This window comes from Pseudophryne corroboree, chromosome 2, assembly GCF_028390025.1.
Source record: "Pseudophryne corroboree isolate aPseCor3 chromosome 2, aPseCor3.hap2, whole genome shotgun sequence".
Taxonomy (NCBI): Eukaryota; Metazoa; Chordata; class Amphibia; order Anura; family Myobatrachidae; genus Pseudophryne; species Pseudophryne corroboree.
The window spans coordinates 105,036,694-105,056,809 of NC_086445.1; the positions used below are offsets into that span (position 1 = coordinate 105,036,694).

The 20,116-nt window shown below is 42.9% G+C and overlaps 1 protein-coding gene across 1 annotated transcript in view; it reads right to left on the bottom strand.

Moving 5' to 3' along the window:
• Positions 1–3,002: 3,002 nt before the first annotated feature.
• The window catches only part of LOC134990376 (arachidonate 12-lipoxygenase, 12R-type-like), a 272,146-nt gene continuing 255,032 nt past the window's right edge, over positions 3,003–20,116 (bottom strand). The window contains exons 8-14 of the mRNA XM_063950685.1: positions 17,535–17,621; positions 17,012–17,078; positions 15,080–15,086; positions 14,631–14,752; positions 5,917–6,017; positions 3,682–3,852; positions 3,003–3,452 (exon numbers count right to left, since the gene is read on the bottom strand). Coding sequence (XP_063806755.1) covers positions 3,273–3,452; positions 3,682–3,852; positions 5,917–6,017; positions 14,631–14,752; positions 15,080–15,086; positions 17,012–17,078; positions 17,535–17,621 — 735 coding nt within the window. The 3' untranslated portion in view covers positions 3,003–3,272. The remainder of the gene's footprint in view (positions 3,453–3,681; positions 3,853–5,916; positions 6,018–14,630; positions 14,753–15,079; positions 15,087–17,011; positions 17,079–17,534; positions 17,622–20,116) is intronic.

Consider the following 20,116-nt stretch of genomic DNA (forward strand, 5'->3'; position numbering starts at 1 on the left):
TTGCCTATGCCTATGGCCGGCTCTGACGCTTACAACATTACACATAGTTTGACTAACCGTTTCTTACAAAAACATGACAAAAACCTTTCAGTTCTGGAATTCATGTCTATCCAAAAAGTTAAACGCAACTGGAGAGGTGGAGACCTGGTAAAAGAACTAAAGAAATGTGAATCAAAATGGATATTCGAATGGCAAACCTTGAAAGGACTAAATATTGATTTTGAGTTTAATGCATTTTTATAAAGTGACAGCTATTTTTACATATCTTTTACATTATTCACATACACTTTTTTTTTTATCAGTGTAGCACCTTCTATCAATGTAATACTTACTTTCCTATTTTCATGGAGGTCTTCATAAACATGAGGTTCCCACCAGTTTTCATCACTTCCGGGAAGATCAATACATTTTTTTTACTTTAGAGAGCCATCCCTGAAAAAGTGCTCCTTGTGCACGAAACGCATTGGAGGTAACTGGATTGGACCCACGAACAGCTTCACCTTAGGTGCACCAAGCCACATTGACTGCTGCCCGCTGCACAGTACTCCCATCTCAGAGAGTGTCAAAATCTGGCACATTCCGGCCAGGATGCAGGATGTACAACGGCACCCATGCTCATGGGAAGTCACCAACCCAGCCTGGACCATCGGCTACTACGTATAGGTAGGGACAGTAAGCGGTTAGGTACAGTAACAGTAGGGACAGTAAGCGGTTAGTAAGCGGTTAGGTACAGCCAAAATGTTTATTACCTCTCCAGATACTTTTAAAAAAAAGTCTAAACATTATCTACTGTGGTGATAGGGCTTGTTTCTCACCACAATTGCCCACATTTCTGTGGGAGCAGCTCCCTCCAAGAGAGAAGAAAACAATACCTGCTCATTCTGCACCTAAATATGGAGATTTATAATTCTGTGCTTTCTGAGTTGCACAGCTGCAGCTGGAGAAACAGAGGTCCGGGTTTTTCAGCTCACCCAGAGAAAGCTGGAAGTCAGGTGCAGGAGAGGGGTTTAAAACTCCAAAATGCCAACAGTGCATTGCGCTGCTGCCTATTAGGGGCCAGTGAGCAGGGATCAGTTTGTACCACCAGGGACTATGGACATTGGCCGGGCAGGAGAGCATGGCATGGGTGTGGCTGCAAGCCACTACAGAGGACTGATGGAGCACAAGAAGTGCTAGGACTTTTTATGTTGGTGTTTTTATTTTTCTGTTTGTACCTGTGTGACAAGGCCCAAGCCTGAATATACTCTGCACAGTGTCTGCTACCAGTCAAGATGCTGTGTTGTAACCAGAATACCTGCCTGGGAGTCCTTATTTACAGTACCTGTGTTACATTACTAATCATATTTTTGCTTACAGGTGCCACATTTTATTATCCTTTAGTGCTCATTTATCCCCATGTTTAATATTCCATTTGTAGCTGTGTACTGAGCTTGTCCAAGTCTGCTATGCCATGTGTGCCATCTGCCAGCCCCTTACTCCTCTTTAGAGTGCAAGCTTTTCGGGTCAGGGATATGACTGCAGGGGTGTTCCCTTGGTGTCCTCTCTGCGAAGCACTGCAGGCGAAGGGGGTGTGTGTTAATACTCAATTGGGTATTTTAAAAACCATGTTCAGTCTGGAAAAAGGCCATATTCCAAACAGTTTCCCCATCTCTCCTCTCTCTCTCATGTCTCACCCTATTCCTCCTCTCTCTCTCTCTCTCTCTTTCTCACGTCTACCGCTATTCCTCCTCTCTCATCTTTCTCCCTATTCCTCCTCTCTTTCATGTCTACCCGCTCTCCTCTTTCTATCTCTCGCTTTTTCTTTCTCTATCTCGTCACAATATTGTGAGCTGACCAAAAGACGATATTGGGGGCTGGCACACATCTATCATTTAAATATGGTGATGCTTTTCTAATGTGAAATGCTCATGTCTATCCACACAAAGGTAGACTATTAGGAAAGGAATGTTAATTCTTGGCCTCTTTCAGAGGTGGACACAATACCAATGTTTGTCAATTAATGGTTTAACGATGGCGGTCAGAGTTATTGAAAGTTAACAAGCATTTGTGGGAGGGGTAATTGGGAGTGGGGAGACAAACACAGCATCTTTGTATGCAAAAGGTGGATTGGAGACACCGCCAGTGGGCATTACAGTACAATCCCAGTAGCTGCAACATTAGCATATTTTCAAAGAACCGCTGCATACGGAATTGCAGATGTAACGGGATTTTGCATTTACAGTACCTCTGTCGGTGGGTGCCAGATACATCTTTGCTAGTGGATAACTATCATAATAAGGGCGGGATGTACTAGAAAATGTCGCCGCCCATCGCCACGATGCAAATCGCACTACTTACATATGCGATTAGCATTGCAAATTACAGCTCTTCCAATAAGAATTGTCCTTTGCAATCTCCGATGGCTTTCTGACTTCCGAGTTTCGGCCCTGGGAGTCATTCTGCACATGCACAGAGTGACGGGGAGACTGTGGGGCATTCCAGGAGGGATCACACCAGCGCAGTGGAGACAAGTCCATAGGCTTCTATGGGGTATCACCAGCAAAAGCTGGTGATCCCCAACGCGGCGCTGTCCTGGCGGCAGGGGGTTAGTGCTTTCGGAAAATGCGGTAAACAGGGGTTTACCACATTTTCTGATTAGTACATACCGGCTTAATTGTTGAAAAGGAGAATTACTGTACATGACACGATCCCAGTTACAGTATGCATAGTTCCCCAGTATTCTCATTTCTGCATACAACCAATGAAACAAGTTCTCTGGAGTATCTAGAATACTGGACAATTATCACACTGAGTAAATTCTGTATTTGGTCAGGTGTAGCCCCATACTGTAGGAGAAATGGAGAAGTGACAAAGCCAGTAGTTTATATGTAGTAGAGTTGTATTTGATGCCCCAAATGGTTTACTGGTATGATTAAAATAAAGAGCACCTGTCCTTATTCCTCCCCTCACCTTATACAAATGTTAATTATTAAGAATGGATTTAACAACAGTATTTCAGCCTAATTAATCTTTAATCATGTCACAAATATGTTCTGACAATAGACTTGAAGATACAGTACCACTGTATATTGGAATTACCAGTCTTACAGTATCTTATTACAAGGAGCTTGACCGCGAGCTCTGTCCCTGTATCCGATAATTGATACATCCCTGCAATGTAATCAGTTATCGCAGTGCGAGTTTGGGCGATTTTATCACATGACATCCGCATACAAGATAAGTATGGTGATAAATAGGCCCCTTAAGAAGTAGATAAACCACCACTATTATTCTTAGATAATGATACCGTTCTCAATCATTTTCGGGTCCAAGTAGGTATATGGAAAATACATGCTCTTGTTTCGGTCAGTAATGGACTTGGAAATTTCCAGTAGCTTTTTTTTAAAATCCTCAATAGACTGTAGTGGGCTCTTCTCTGTAAAACGCACATCAGGGTAATGTCCTAGTCGTCTCTATAGAGGATTGAAAAATCTTGTTATTAGAAGTCTAATAGATGTTATCGTGATTCCGTTTACTAAGTCCATTCACCAGTCACCACATTACCCAAGCCTGTATGTACATGAATGGTGCACCAGAGAGAGCTGTATATACAGGGTCTCTGTATTGTGTTCTTGGGGAATATGTAACAATGGGGCAGAGACACTTATTTCTGCAATGTCTATACTGATCCCAGGTACTCACCGAGTCTTCCGAATCTCTACTGAGCAGCCACACTACGAATATAGCGACGCTTACAACATTTACATCTGGCAATGCCTCCAGGATAGTCTGCATTGTGCTGATGCCCTTAGCTGTTGGAGGGGGGCTTTTCATTGATGTGGGACTATTGGGCATCCAAGAGTAGAAGTCAAACTGCAATGGAAGCATGGATCATCTGAAACATGTTCATATGTGCAAATACAGTAGTTTTTTCTGACTGCTTAATTATCATTTTCATTTTTTTTTTTTTTTATTGCTAGCTCTAATATTCAAATGTATTACATTATGTGCTTGGGACCTAAGTAAGTCTACCTCAACACACATGCAGCTTGATGCAGAATTTTAATTGTCAGCATTCATTGCTAATTAATTAAGGTCTGTCCTGTCTCAGTCATGTGTGCACCAGGGTGTGCTGATTCAAAGCAACTTGATTTAAATCATGATTTAATTTCTGAGTTAAATCACATTGATTTTTTGTTAATAAAAATAATTGATTTAAATCACATGATTAAACAAAAATCAAGGTGTTTAATGTATTGTTAAAATTATGAATTCAATATATATTATCATGGATGTAGAGTTAGAGTCTACAGCCATGTTTTACCAAGCTTTAACTGGTAATTGGCATAAGAATACTGTGCAATATGGATCTTAAACCTTTGGCATTTAATTAGCTGCTCTGCTAATAAAAGGTTTGTATCTATGGCTATTATTTGCTGACCTAATTTAATTAAGACTTGTGATACAAAGAGGCACAGGCAGCAGACAAGTCAAAATAAGAAACAGATAATTCCAGAATCCACTGGACATCAACATTGGGCTGAAGAGAAATCCAGAACAATAATAATTTAACCGCCTAAAGCCTATTTCAATAGCCATTGACACGGTTCAAAAAGATAGCTGCACCATTTCCAATGCTGTACACGTGTGGAAAGAATTAGAGGATAGTTTGAAGGAATTAAATCTGGACAAACCAAACATGAAGACATTTATTGACCACTATAATCAAGCATTGGGACCTGCACATTTTGTCGCTTGCTTAATGGACCCACATTACTGTGGTAGTTGTTTAACTGCAGAAGAAAAGTTAAAAGATCTTAAGTTTGCCAAAGAAACATATCCACATTGAAATACCCTTCTACCAACACTAATCAAGTTCCAAACAAAAGTAACTCCGTTTAATGACCTCTTGTTTGACCAAGATGTTGTGTCAACAGTGGCACCAACAGATTGGTGGAAAATGCACAATGGTTCAGAAGCTATAGCTGGAAATGACAATATCCTGGTAGTAGTAGAGCAATTGCTAACAGCATCAGCATCATCAGCTTCAGTACAAAGACTATTTTCCACATTTGGTTTGGTGCAGTCAAAATGTAGAAACCACTCGGATACTGGCAAAGCTGCAAAACTTGTGTTTCTTTTTTAAGGTGTTCAACAAACTTAATGTGTAGGATTATTCAGATTTACAAATCAGGCAAGGCAATTGCCAACTACTGTATAGCAACTTTTGCCATCATTGTTTCTTTCCTTTTGCAGTTTGTATGATTTGTGTGTAGTTTGTTGTGCCAGGCCATGATTCACGGTGACGCTGTCAAGTCATTTAAATTAAATATAGTTCAGCATTTTAAAATAACTTTGTATTATTGTTTTTACTTGGTTTATTTGTTTACTTTATACAAATACAAAATGAAATTAAAAAAATCTGATTTATATAAAAAAATACAATTTAAATGTCAAAAAACCCTGTAAAGTGGGAGTGGTACGTACCTCCCCCCCACCACCACCCCAACTGATGACTTCAACCGTAGTGAGCAATGGGACAGACCGTAGCCGGAGAGGACAGAGACCTGAAAGGATTGGGGTAACTATACAGCTTGTAGGAGAGAGGGAGTGAGTTGGAGAGGGTGGGGCTGAGCAGGAGGTGGACTTTTGTGACCCAGCACATGACAGCTCCAATATGCTCATCAATGTATGATCCAATTTCAGTATTTAGTGCAAATATCAAAGGTTTACAAGGAGTGGAAACATAGGCATAGTGCTGTTCAATGTATAAACCTATTAACATTGTATTATCTATGCTTTTTGTCAAGAAGTTTCCTATGGCATCAAATTGCCTATGGATGTGTGTAGTAAACACTCACCACAGAAAACATTAAATCTATCAAGTAATTACTGTAGTATAGTTTGTATTGAAATGTAATGATCTGTGCCACTCACTTGACCTTTGTTGACAGCTGCGTGCTGAGCAGAACATGTGAAGATCACCATTGTCAGGTACTTGATCAGAGAGGCTTTGGTCTCCAAGGAAGATGGGACCCCTATTGCAAGGAGTAGGATGCTCATTACTAGTAGTCTAGACCTCCAGTGCACTTAGCCAGACTATCTAGATTTGTTTAAAAACTTCAGATATACTAAATATAAAATAGAAGTTTTATACACATTTTTATATATAAAAATGTCAAAGATTCCTTAATGCGCTATTCTATATAAATGTAAAATGGATTTAAACCACAGTAATTTTCTTCAAATATATTGTTTGTGGAAAATTAAACCACAACACTTGGCATTAGCCAATTCAATTAAATGACTCTCTTGGGCTGCTTCCTCAGAAATAGGTCCCTTGCCAATGTAGGCCTAAAAGAAAAAAATTTAAATGGTTTTTCTAAGGAGCGCTCTAATTAGGCTTATCTGAGTCTTATTACTGGACCATTTGGGAAGTATATATGAACATATGTGAACAGAGGATGAACTATTACTTCCTTATACACAGATACACCGAATGTATTCGCATTTATTAAAAAAATATTTTATTAAAATATACTTAAAACAATTAGCAACCAATTAATTAGTTCATTTTCACAAACATCTTTTTATCAAAAAGATATCAAACAACTTGTAGGCTTTTATGTTCATTCACTTTTCTTAGCATACTAATAAATTAATAAACAAATTTTCCCCCAACGCTATGTCGACTTCTTCAGGGGTGTCTTTTGGATGTGACAATACAAATGAATAATTATAAAGAGTAATTATTACCAGTTATTTTATATAGCGCACACATATTCCGCAGCGCAGTACAGAGAATATTTTGCCCATTCACATCAATCCCTGCCCCAGTGGAGCTTACAATCTATATTCCCTACCACATATACACACAGACACATTCACGCTAGGGTTAATTTTTTTGGGAGCCAATTAACCTACCAGTATATTTTTGGATTGTGGGAGGAAACCGGAACACCCGGAGGAAACCCACGCAAGTACGGAGAGAATATACAAACTCCGCACAGTTAAGGCCATGGTGGGAATCGAACCCATGACCTCAGTGCTGTGAGGCAGTAATGCTAACCATTACACCATCCGTACTGCCCTGTAATGAATAAACTCTTAAATTTAACAACATTAAGGACATTGGGACAATTGTTAAAGACCATCTAAATTAACCATTTAAAGATAAAGTCAGGACTTAATGTCCCAAGTAAGTATATATCTATTATGATTTATTTAATTAAGAAATATAATTATAGAAGTTTGCAAGTTAACTTGTGTTGTTTTAAATATAGGAAGTCCATATATTAAGAATTCAGATAAAAAAAACATCATTCTTAAGACTCTAAATAGGACCATATTATGTATTCCAGTAAGTAATACATAATAGGAATAGGTAATTATTACTATGTAATAACATCACGAGTGATGGTTTCATTATTTTATTATTTTATCATTATTTGCACAGGCACAATGGTCTGCTATTACCTTTGTTGTACTATACTTATCAGTCATCTATGAATGAAAACTATTTCTATCATCTAGACATGAGACCCTAATGATTCCGAAAAATAGTAAGTATTTTAATAATCCTTTTTTGGAAAATGTTAGAAAATATAATGACAATAAAAAATAAGAATTTACTTACCGATAATTCTATTTCTCGTAGTCCGTAGTGGATGCTGGGGACTCCGTAAGGACCATGGGGAATAGCGGCTCCGCAGGAGACTGGGCACAAAAGTAAAGCTTTAGAACTACCTGGTGTGCACTGGCTCCTCCCCCTATGACCCTCCTCCAAGCCTCAGTTAGGATACTGTGCCCGGACGAGCGTACACAATAAGGAAGGATTTTGAATCCCGGGTAAGACTCATACCAGCCACACCAATCACACCATATAACTTGTGATCTAAACCCAGTTAACAGCATGATAACAGAGGAGCCTCTAGAAAAGATGGCTCACTACAGCAATAACCCGATTTTTTGGTAACAATAACTATGTACCAGTATTGCAGACAATCCGCACTTGGGATGGGCGCCCAGCATCCACTACGGACTACGAGAAATAGAATTATCGGTAAGTAAATTCTTATTTTCTCTAACGTCCTAAGTGGATGCTGGGGACTCCGTAAGGACCATGGGGATTATACCAAAGCTCCCAAACGGGCGGGAGAGTGCGGATGACTCTGCAGCACCAAATGAGAGAACTCCCAGTCCTCCTCAGCCAGGGTATCAAATTTGTAGAATTTTACAAACGTATTTGCTCCTGACCAAGTAGCTGCTCGGCAAAGTTGTAAAGCCGAGACCCCTCGGGCAGCCGCCCAAGATGAGCCCACCTTCCTTGTGGAATGGGCTTTTACAGATTTTGGCTGTGGCAGGCCTGCCACAGAATGTGCAAGCTGAAATGTACTACAAATCCAACGAGCAATAGTCTGCTTAGAAGCAGGAGCACCCAGCTTGTTGGGTGCATACAGAATAAACAACGAGTCAGATTTTCTGACTCCAGCCGTCCTGGAAACCTATATTTCCAGGGCTCTGACAACGTCTAGCAACTTGGAGTCCTCCAAGTCCCTAGTAGCCGCAGGCACCACAATAGGTTGATTCAGGTGAAACGCTGAAAACCACCTTAGGGAGAAACTGAGGACAAGTCCTCAATTCCGCCCTGTCCGAATGGAAAATCAGATGAGGGCTTTTACAGGATAAAGCCGCCAATTCTGACACGCACCTGGCCCAGGCCAGGGCCAACAGCATGACCACTTTCCATGTGAGATATTTTAACTCCACATATTTAAGTGGTTCAAACCAATGTGACTTTTGGAACCCAAAAACTACATTTAGATCCCAAGGTGCCACAGGAGGCACAAAAGGAGGCTGTATATACAGTACCCCTTTCACAAACGTCTGAACTTCAGGGACTGAAGCTAGTTCTTTTTGGAAGAAAATTGACAGGGCCGAAATTTGAACCTTAATGGACCCCCATTTCAGGCCCATAGACACTCCTGTTTGCAGGAAATGTAGGAATCGACCTAGTTGAAAATTCCTCCGTCGGGGCCTTACTGGCCTCGCACCACGCAACATATTTTCGCCAAATGCGGTGATAATGTTTTGCGGTTATATCTTTCCTGGCTTTGATCAGGATAGGGATGACTTCATCCAGAATGCCTTTTTCCTTCAGGATCCGGCGTTCAACCGCCCTGCCGTTAAACGCAGCCGCGGTAAGTCTTGGAACAGACAGGGTCCTTGCTGGAGCAGGTCCCTTCTTAGAGGTAGAGGCCACGGATCCTCCGTGAGCATCTCTTGAAGTTCCGGTTACCAAGTCCTTCTTGGCCAATCCGGAGCCACGAATATAGTGCTTACTCCTCTCCATCTTATAATTCTCAGTACCTTGGTTATGAGAGGCAGAGGAGGGAACACATACACTGACTGGTACACCCACTGTGTTACCAGAGCGTCTACAGCTATTGCCTGAGGGTCCCTTGACCTGGCGCAATACTTGTCGAGTTTTATAAACATGTGGAAGACTTCTGGGTGAAGTCCCCACTCTCCCGGGTGGAGGTCGTATCTGCTGAGGAAGTCTGCTTCCCAGTTGTCCACTCCCGGAATGAATACTGCTGACAGTGCTATCACATGATTTTCCGCCCAGTGAAGAATCCTTGCAGCTTCTGCCATTGCCCTTCTGCTTCTTGTGTCACCCTGTCTGTTTACGTGGGTGACTGCCGTGATGTTGTCCGAATGGATCAACTCCAGGTGACCTTGAAGCAGAGGTCTTGCTGAGCTTAGAGCATTGTAAATGGCCCTTAGCTTCAGGATATTTATGTGAAGTGATGTCTCCAGGCTTGACCATAAGCTCTGGAAATTCCTTCCCTGTGTGACTGCTCCCCAGCCTCACAGGCTGGCATCCGTGGTCACCAGGACCCAGTCCTGAATGTGCGGCCCTCTAGAAGATGAGCACTCTGCAACCACCACAGGAGAGACACCCTTGTGCTTGGTGACAGGGTTATCCGCTGATGCATCTGAAGATGCGAGCCAGACCATTTGTCCAGCAGGTCCCACTGGAAAGTTCTTGCGTGGAATCTGCCGCATGGGATTGCTTCATAGGAAGCCACCATTTTTTTCCAGAACCATCTCATTGATGTACTGAGACTTGGCTCGGTTATAGGAGGTTCCCGACTAGCTCGGATAACTCCCTGACTTTCTCCTCCGGGAGAAACACCTTTTTCTGAACTGTGTCCAGGATCATCCCTAAGAACAGAAGACGAGTCGTCTGAATCTTTTAGCTGCGATTTTGGAATATTGAGAATCCAATCGTGCTGCCGCAACACTACCTGAGATAGTGCTACACCGACCTCCAACTGTTCCCTGGATCTTACCCTTATCAGGGAATCGTCCAAGTAAGGGATAACTAAAATTCCCTTCCTTTGAAGGAGTATCATCATTTCGGCCATTACCTTGGTAAAGACCCGGGGTGCCGTGGACCATCCCTACGGCAGCGTCTGAAACTGATAGTGACAGTTCTGTACCATAAACCTGAGGTACCCTTGGTGAGAAGGGTAAATTGGGACATGAATGTAAGCATCCTTGATGTACCGAGACATCATGTAGTCCTCTTCTTCCAGGTTCGCAATCACTGCTCTGAGTGACTCAATCTTGAATTTGAACCTCTGTATGTAAGTGTTCAAAGATTTTAGATTTAGAATCGGTCTCACCGAGCCGTCCGGCTTCGGTACCACAACAGTGTGGAATAATACCCCGTTCCCTGTTGCAGGAGGGGTACCTTGATTATCACCTGCTGGGAATACAGCTTGTGAATGGCTTCCAAAACTGTCTCCCTGTCAGAAGGAGACATCGGTAAAGCCGACTTTAGGAAACGGCGAGGGGGAGACGTCTCAAATTCCAATTTGTACCCCTGAGATATCACCTGAAGGATCCAGGGGTCTACTTGCGAGTGAGCCCACTGCGCGCTGAAATTTATTGAGACGGGCCCCCACCATGCCTGATTCTGCTTGTAAAACCCCAGCGTCATACTGAGGGCTTGGCAGAGGCGGGAGAGGTTTTCTGTTCCTGGGAACTGGCTGATTTCTGCAGCCTTTTTCCTCTCCCTGTGTCACGGGGCAGAAATGAGGAACCTTTTGCCCGCTTGCCCATGAAAAGACTGCGCCTGATAATACGGCGTCTTCTCATGTTGAGAGGCGACCTGGGGTACAAACGTGGATTTCCCAGCTGTTGCCGTGGCCACCAGGTCTGAAAAACCGACCCCAAATAACTCCTCCCCTTAATAAGGCAATACTTCCAAATGCCGTTTGGAATCCGCATCACCTGACCACTGTCGTGTCCATAACCCTCTACTGGTAGAAATGGACAACGCACTTAGACTTGATGCCAGTCGGCAAATATTCCGCTGTGCATCACGCATATATAGAAATGCATCTTTCAAATGCTCTATAGGCAATATTATCAATATTTTCAGTCAGGGAATCCGACCACGCCAACCCAGCACTGCACATCCAGGCTGAGGCGATTGCTGGTCGCAGTATAACACCAGTATGTGTGTAAATACATTTTAGGATACCCTCCTGCTTTCTATCAGCAGGATCCTTAAGGGCGGCCATCTCAGGAGAGGGTAGAGCCCTTGTTCTTACAAGCGTGTGAGCGCTTTATCCACCCTAGGGGGTGTTTCCCAATGCACCCTAACCTCTGGCGGGAAAGGATATAATGCCAATAACATTTTAGAATTTATCAGTTGTTATCGGGGGAAAACTACGCATCATCACACACCTCATTTAATTTCTCAGATTCAGGAAAACTACAGGTAGTTTTTCCTCACCGAACATAATACCCCTTTTTGGTGGTACTCGTATTATCAGAAATGTGTAAAACATTTTTCATTGCCTCAATCATGTAACGTGTGGCCCTACTGGAAGTCACATTTGTCTCTTCACCGTCGACACTGGAGTCAGTATCCGTGTCGGCGTCTATATCTGCCATCTGAGGTAACGGGCGCTTTAGAGCCCCTGACGGCCTATGAGACGTCTGGACAGGCACAAGCTGAGTAGCCGGCTGTCTCATGTCAACCACTGTCTTTTATACAGAGCTGACACTGTTACGTAATTCCTTCCAACAGTTCATCCACTCAGGTGTCGACCCCCTAGGGGGTGACATCACTATTACAGGCAATCTGCTCCGTCTCCACATCATTTTTCTCCTCATACATGTCGACACAAACGTACCGACATACAGCACACACACAGGGAATGCTCTGATAGAGGACAGGACCCCACTAGCCCTTTGGGGAGACAGAGGGAGAGTTTGCCAGCACACACCAGAGCGCTATATATATACAGGGATAACCTTATATAAGTGTTTTTCCCCTTATAGCTGCTGTATCTTTAATACTGCGCGTAATTAGTGCCCCCCTTCTCTTTTTTAACCCTTTCTGTAGTGTAGTGACTGCAGGGGAGAGCCTGGGAGCTTCCCTCCAACGGAGCTGTGAGGGAAAATGGTGCCAGTGTGCTGAGGAGATAGGCTCCGCCCCCTTATCGGCGGCCTTATCTCCCGTTTTTCTATGTATTTTGGCAGGGGTTAAATTCATCCATATAGCCCAGGAGCTATATGTGATGCATTTTTTGCCATCCAAGGTGTTTTTTATTGCGTCTCAGGGCGCCCCCCCCAGCGCCCTGCACCCTCAATGACCGGAGTGTGAAGTGTGCTGAGAGCAATGGCGCACAGCTGCAGTGCTGTGCGCTACCTTGTTGAAGACATGACGTCTTCTGCCGCCGATTTTCCGGACCTCTTCTGTCTTCTGGCTCTGTAAGGGGGCCGGCGGCGCGGCTCTGGGACCCATCCATGGCTGGGCCTGTGATCGTCCCTCTGGAGCTAATGTCCAGTAGCCTAAGAAGCCCAATCCACTCTGCACGCAGGTGAGTTCGCTTCTTCTCCCCTTAGTCCCTCGATGCAGTGAGCCTGTTGCCAGCAGGTCTCACTGAAAATAAAAAACCTAAAACTAAACTTTTCACTAAGCAGCTCAGGAGAGCCACCTAGTGTGCACCCTTCTCGTTCGGGCACAAAAATCTAACTGAGGCTTGGAGGAGGGTCATAGGGGGAGGAGCAAGTGCACACCAGGTAGTTCTAAAGCTTTACTTTTGTGCCCAGTCTCCTGCGGAGCCGCTATTCCCCATGGTCCTTACGGAGTCCCCAGCATCCACTTAGGACGTTAGAGAAAGTGGTATTGGCCATGGAGTCTTTCATTTGATTGTCATCAACCAATGAATTATGTATAACATGTCTATGATATAATATGAAACACTGTATTTTTTGGAATCCCTATAAAAGTTGTAACTACAAATTATATTATATATCCACACCAGATATTGTTAAATGTAAGTTTGTTACTCTTTATAATTATTCATTTGTATTGTATATTAAAAACACCCTTTGTTCTCTTTTTTCTATTTTCACATCCAAAAGACACCCCTGAAGAAATCGCCATAGACAAAACGCATTGGGGATTTTTTTTTTGTTTTTTTAGTATGCTAACAAAAGTGAATAGGCATAAAAGCCTACAAGTTGTTTAATATCTTTTTGGTAAAAAGATGTTTGTGAAAATGAACTCTTAATTAATTGGTTGCTAATTGTTTTACGTATATTTTAATAAAATACATTTTTAATATATGTTAATACATTGGGTGTATCTGTGTATAAGGAAGTAATAGTTCATCCTCTGTTCACATATGTTCATATTTACTTCCCGAATGGTCTAGTAATAAGACTGAGATATGTCTAATTAGAGCGTACCTTAGAAAAACCATTTTGACATTCTTTTACATTTTTATATATATTTAATTATTACACCATAACATATATTCAAACATTCTAAGCCAGAGTTACCCATGCTCCACCATTACAGTCCAAGTTTTAATAATATCCATGTTTGAGTCCAGATAGTAACATCAAATTGAGTGAGGTACTAATTAAGTTGTCTGCAATTCAGTGACGTGCGGTAAGGTGAATGGCTGGGGAGATACACATGGGGATGGGTCTGAATGCTGAGAGCCTCTCTCCCCCTACTCACTGTAACTCTCCCCTCACTACACTAAACTACAGTGTCCTTTGAGTCTCCTACCTGCGTCCTTGTGTCAACTTCTGCTGTTACGGACTGAGCTCTGACTACAGTGCACTACCTGTTCACATGACACATCCAAGTGTCCATCAGTGCACAAGGCACACCCCCACACTCAGAGGCATGCCTCCATTAGCTCCCTTTCTGTGAAACTTTACCGCCTATGGTGTGGCCCCGCCTCCAGCTTTGCAAAGCAGTGTCTGACTGTAGAACCGAGGCAGAGCTGTTGAAGCCTCATCTATCATCTCCCCACAGCTCCAGGGATCTCCACAAAGCTGGTGAGTGTTAGCTATAAAAAATGTTTGTTAGAAATATGTTCTTTGTATTATTCTAATAATTTTTATATGAAATCTCAGGAGTTTGACAGGGGAGTGTGACAGGGGATGCTCTGCTGCGATGCCTACCTCTTTGAAGCCCTTAGCTGCTCAGAGTTGTGTAGGCAGGCTCCAACAGATGCGCAGTTACCACAAAAAAATAACAAATGACGCGATCATTCCCCATAACAGGTATGTGAGCATCACTGAATCATTGATGACTGATTAATTTTTACCTGAAGATGTATTCTCCAAGAAACCTTCTTTAAAGATCTCTGCCACCCATGCCTGAAGTTCAGGATCCTCACTGACTGCTTCATCACTCTTATAGTAGTAATGAATAATGTTAGACACAAAGCTGTGTGAAGACAAGATGAGATATTGAGGTGAATGTGAAATAACAAGGAATATATTGGTCTTTGCGCTAAGCCTTAGAAAGAGATAAAGTGGATGGAGACCAGCCAATCAGCTCCTAACTGCCATGTTAAATATATATGGAATAGTCTTGTTAAGGTGTGTGAAGTTGACTTGTGATTGTACCCATTTGAATGTTAATAGTGTGTGTACTGCATGCTATATACAGGTGGGTACAAACTACAAAGTACACTGGCCTCCATAGTGGCCCAGCTTTTTCCCAAGATTATATGGCATTCCTTCTCCTGGCATTGGGCCCATCTTAACTCACTGAGCCCCTATGTAGACAACAAGGGGAGCCACAATGTTTTTACGTTGGGGAAGCCAAGATATAATTTAATTTTGGTGCCCCTAAATTGCTGAATGCTGAGCAGCTGGAGGTACCCGCCACAGCGCCTACATGATGACAGAGGTATAACGATAGATAGATAGATAGATAGATAGATAGATAGATAGATAGATAGATAGATAGATAGATAGATAGATAGATAGATAGATAGATAGTGGGAGGTGAGAAGGGTGTGAGGCCATCAACAGTAACTAGTCACACACTGGGGTATATTTACTAAGGTCCCGATTTTGACCGAGATGCCGTTTTTTCTTCAAAGTGTCATCTCGGTCATTTACTAAACTCAAATCTCGGCAGTGATGAGGGCATTCGTATTTTTTTTGAAGTCCAACAAAAAAAATACGAATGAATACACCATCGGTCAAAACGCGGCTGTTTAAGTATGAATCTCGGTCATTTACTAAGAAGTGCAAAGCAAAAAAAAAAAAAAAACACTGCCGTGAAAAAATACAACTCGTAAAAAAGTGCTAAAAAAAAACAGACCTGCTTTTTTGAGCCGTGATTGGATAGGCATGCACGGATCCATGAGATCCGTGCATGTATATCAGTGGGAAGGGGTGGGAAAGTGTTATTTTTAAAAAAAAAAATTGCATGGGGTCCCCCCTCCTAAGCATAACCAGCCTCGGGCTCTTTGAGCCGATCCTGGTTGCAGAAATATGGGAAAGAAATTGACAGGGGTTCCCCCATATTTAAGCAACCAGCATCGGGCTCTGCGCCTGGTCCTGGTTCCAAAAATACGGGGGACAAAAAGCGTAGGGGTCCCCCGTATTTTTAAAACCAGCACCGGGCTCCACTAGCTGGACAGATAATGCCACAGCCGGGGGTCACTTTTATATAGTGCCCTGCGGCCGTGGCATCAAATATCCAACTAGTCACCCCTGGCCGGGGTACCCAGGGGGAGTGGGGACCCCTTCACTCAAGGGGTCCCCCCCCCCAGCCACCCAAGGGCCAGGGGTGAAGCCCGAGGCTGTCCCCCCCATCCAATGGGCTGCGGATGGGGGGCTGATAGCCTTTTTGTAAAAGTGTAAGATATTGTTTTTAGTAGCAGTACTACAAGGCCCAGCAAGCCTCCCCCGCATGCTGGTACTTGGAGAACCACAAGTACCAGCATGCAGCAGAAAAACGGGCCCGCTGGTACCTGTAGTACTACTACTAAAAAAATACCCAAAAAAAGACAATACACACACACCTTGAAAGTAAAGTTTTATTACATCCATCCACACAAACATACATACATACTTACCTTATGTTCACACGCAGGTCGGTCCTCTTGTCCAGTAGAATCCATGGGGTACCTGTTGAATAAATTATACTCACCAGATCCAGGGTACCAGGCTCCTCGGATAATCCTTTTGTAATCCACGTACTTGATTAAATTAAAAAAACGGAGACCCGAGCCACGCACTGAAAGGGGACCCATGTTTTCACATGGGTCCCCTTTCCCCGAATGCCAGAAACCCACTCTGACTTCTGTCTAAGTGGGTTTCTTCAGCCAATCAGGGAGCGCCACGTTGTGGCACCCTCCTGATCGGCTGTGTGCTCCTGTACTGACTGACAGGCAGCACGCGGCAGTGTTACAATGTAGCGCCTATGCGCTCCATTGTAACCAATGGTGGGAACTTTCTGCTCAGCGGTGAGGTCACTTTCGGTCAACCGCTGAGCAGAAAGTTCCCACCATTGGTTACAATGGAGCGACCTGCGTGTGAACATAAGGTAAGTATGTATGTATGTTTGTGTGGATGGATGTAATAAAACTTTACTTTCAAGGTGTGTGTGTATTGTCTTTTTTTGGGTATTTTTTTAGTAGTAGTACTACAGGTACCAGCGGGCCCGTTTTTCCACGCATGCTGGTACTTGTGGTGACCCCATCCATCGCTTTTTTCAGCAGTATTGGAATCCCTCCTTTTCCAGTTACTATACTCTGGATAAAAGACAAAAGGTGTTGGAGATGTGTCTTGGCTCAATGATGCAGCCTGTATTTGGTTGTAATACATTATTATTAACAGGGGCAAAAACAGGATTTGTATGGGGGGACGTATTAGTGGGATATATACAGTGTAGGCAGGCTCATCATTGCCGCTATGCATACGCACATGTATACACATCATGACAATGACTAGCTGCACCTATTTGTGGCCGCGACTAAGTAATGCTATGAGAACATGTCGCGTGTGTGAATTGTGCACGCTGGCTTGCACATGCTTTGCGGCAACTAGTCGGACCCACGTATGGGTGGGTGAGTGGGGGGTTCTGGGTACTCAGAAATCCACCCCCTTCCCCATGCATGCACCAATGGTATTGCTGGGCCAAGTCAAACTCCAAATTTATCCAATACCTGCTTCTGCTGTCTGTAACAACTGTATATATAGGGTCTCACCTGGTCAAAGTAACCCCCAGGACCAATTAGCTTCATTCTGGCAATGACATTGATCTCAAGGGTGTAAAGTAGATGTGGAGTAATTAACTGGGGAAAAGAAATATTGATTACAGACATTACTATTAACTGATGAGACTCCGTGTAATCCATTCACGGCTAAAAGGTTTTCTTAATCCTCTGCTGAGCACGATTTTTTACTTCTACACATGTCACATTGGAAATATCAGTATCACTAATACAGTATTCACACAAGTTATGCCTTGTTTTTCCCCATAATATACCATTAGTATTTCTGGTCCTTTTAACAAGTCTTCCCCAATTACAGGTTCTGTAGAACGTTGGGTTGATCCTGCACGGCTTATCTTAATTAGAGCTGATTATAATTATATGCAAACTGATAACTTTTGTAATTAATGGTAGATTCCTCAAGAACTATTTTTAATGTTGGTGGTTCTCCCCTGAGGAAAATGATAGTCACATCAAAAACAGGGGTTTTCCCATAGAAAGAAAGGGAAAAGAGAAGATTTTACCTCTTTTGTGGGGGCACTCTTTTTATTGGAGATTAAACTTAGCTTTTAATTGATTTTTATTAAGACTCATATGGGTATTTCTTACCCTAAAAACTCTGCTTGTCCCTTATTTTAGGGAATGCAAGTCACTGGTAATCAATCGGGTGAGATATGTAGGTTGATATTGAGGTTTATAGTTGGAATAAATATTTCTATACACCTCTACAGGGCTTATTTGGTAGCAGGAATTGCTTGTGTCTCCTACAATTTTCAACAAATTTGCCAAATAAAGTTTCAGAAAGAGATATACATATATGCATATGTGGCTTTTTCCATGTCAGTATCTGAGAGCTAGAATAGGAACATACTGTATTTTTGGCATCCACGTACAGTATACAGTGTGTCTCTGTATTGTTTGAGTAAAGATAGTTAATCACAGTAACTTGATATTGATACACTGTGTGTTTTAGCAGGCATACGATTGCTGTATGTGTCAGCGTGTGTTGGTTGAAACAATATAATTGAAACAAATGCCAAATGCAATGTGTTGTTTAGCAGACACTCAGTTGTGTATGTATCAGCGTACGTTAGTTGAAACAGTGTAATAAAAAGTCAGGGCCCCATACACTACTGCGACATGTCCGTCTGACATGTCGCAGGCGATCGCTGGTGATCACCCCGGCAGCCTCCCGGGCGGCAGGATCGCCCAAGATACATCGTATGCTGTCCTTTTGCATACAATGTATCTTGGGAGATCCTGGCCAATCCCAGCCATGCCTGCAGGGTCGGATCAGATTGAATGTGCAGCACACTCAATCTGGAGGATCTGATCCGATGCTCACGGGAACACGCATCGGATCAGATACACAGCCAAAATGCCCGATTTCACCCACTATATCGGGCCGAATGCCCGAATTGGGCTGAAATCGGGCATAATCACTCTAGTGTATGGGGCCCTTTAGATGGCAATCAATGTCACTTCAATAAAAAAGACTAGAGCCATTTATCCAGTAACCTCTACTTCCTTCCCATGTGTTTGCACAGTGAATGGGAGGTGAGAGGGTTAACTGGACGGCACTAGTTGAAAGGGAGAAAAGAGGCGTTTCTGCTGTTGGGGCGCTGGCAACCCGATGGTCATTGCAGAGCGTCCCCCGCCGCTGCTCCCCAATGAGAGAACGCTGAAACACCTTTGTCTGTAGTCCGTGTGCGTCTATTGCTCTATCGCCTAGTGTTAGATGCCGGTAGCAAGCTCTCCAATTACAGGTTTCTATGATTTTTCTGGTGATGCTCTGTATGGGAGGGCGACACTCACTTTGCCTGATTCAGACATAGATGCAGCTGCATTTGCTCTTGCATCTGTTTCTGGAGTCCTGGCTGAATGTATAGGCATTCCTCGTTTACGACCAGGTTCCGTTCCTATGACTCGGCAGGGATAAGGTCATTTCTTTCTTTTTTTAATGCAGAATGTTGTGGTGCAGGACAAGCAGAGCTCGTCTTCTGCAGCCTTAAGTTATATGTGTAAGATGTTCCTCACTCAGGGGTCTATTCATGAAGTAAAGAGTAGAGAAGTGGGCTGTGGAGAATGTGCCCATGGCAACCAATCAGCATTGAAGTAACATTTATCAAGTGTATTCTGTAAAATTTTACGTAGCAGCTGATTGGTTGCCAAAGGCAACTTCTCCACTGGCTCACTTCTCCATCTTTTCACTGATTCATGAATAAGGGGTCTATTTACTAAGCTTTGGATGCAGATAAAGTGAACGGAGATAAAGTACCAGCCAATCAGCTCTTAACTGCCATGTCACAGGCTGCGTTTGAAAAATGCCAGTTAGGAGCTGATTGGCTGGTACTTTATCTCTATTCACTTTATCTCCATCCAAGGCTTAGTAAATAGACCCCTAAATCCCTTAACCTCTTCAGTGAGGGGGATAAATACAAGAAATTTATATCCCTCAAAATCTGCTTAAAATAGTAACTTCTGCCCTAGAGTGAGTGGTCAAATTAAAGAAAGTGAAAATAAATCCTAATCAAAGTTCTACTTGTGGTTTCCACCTCACTAGTACTTACTTTACA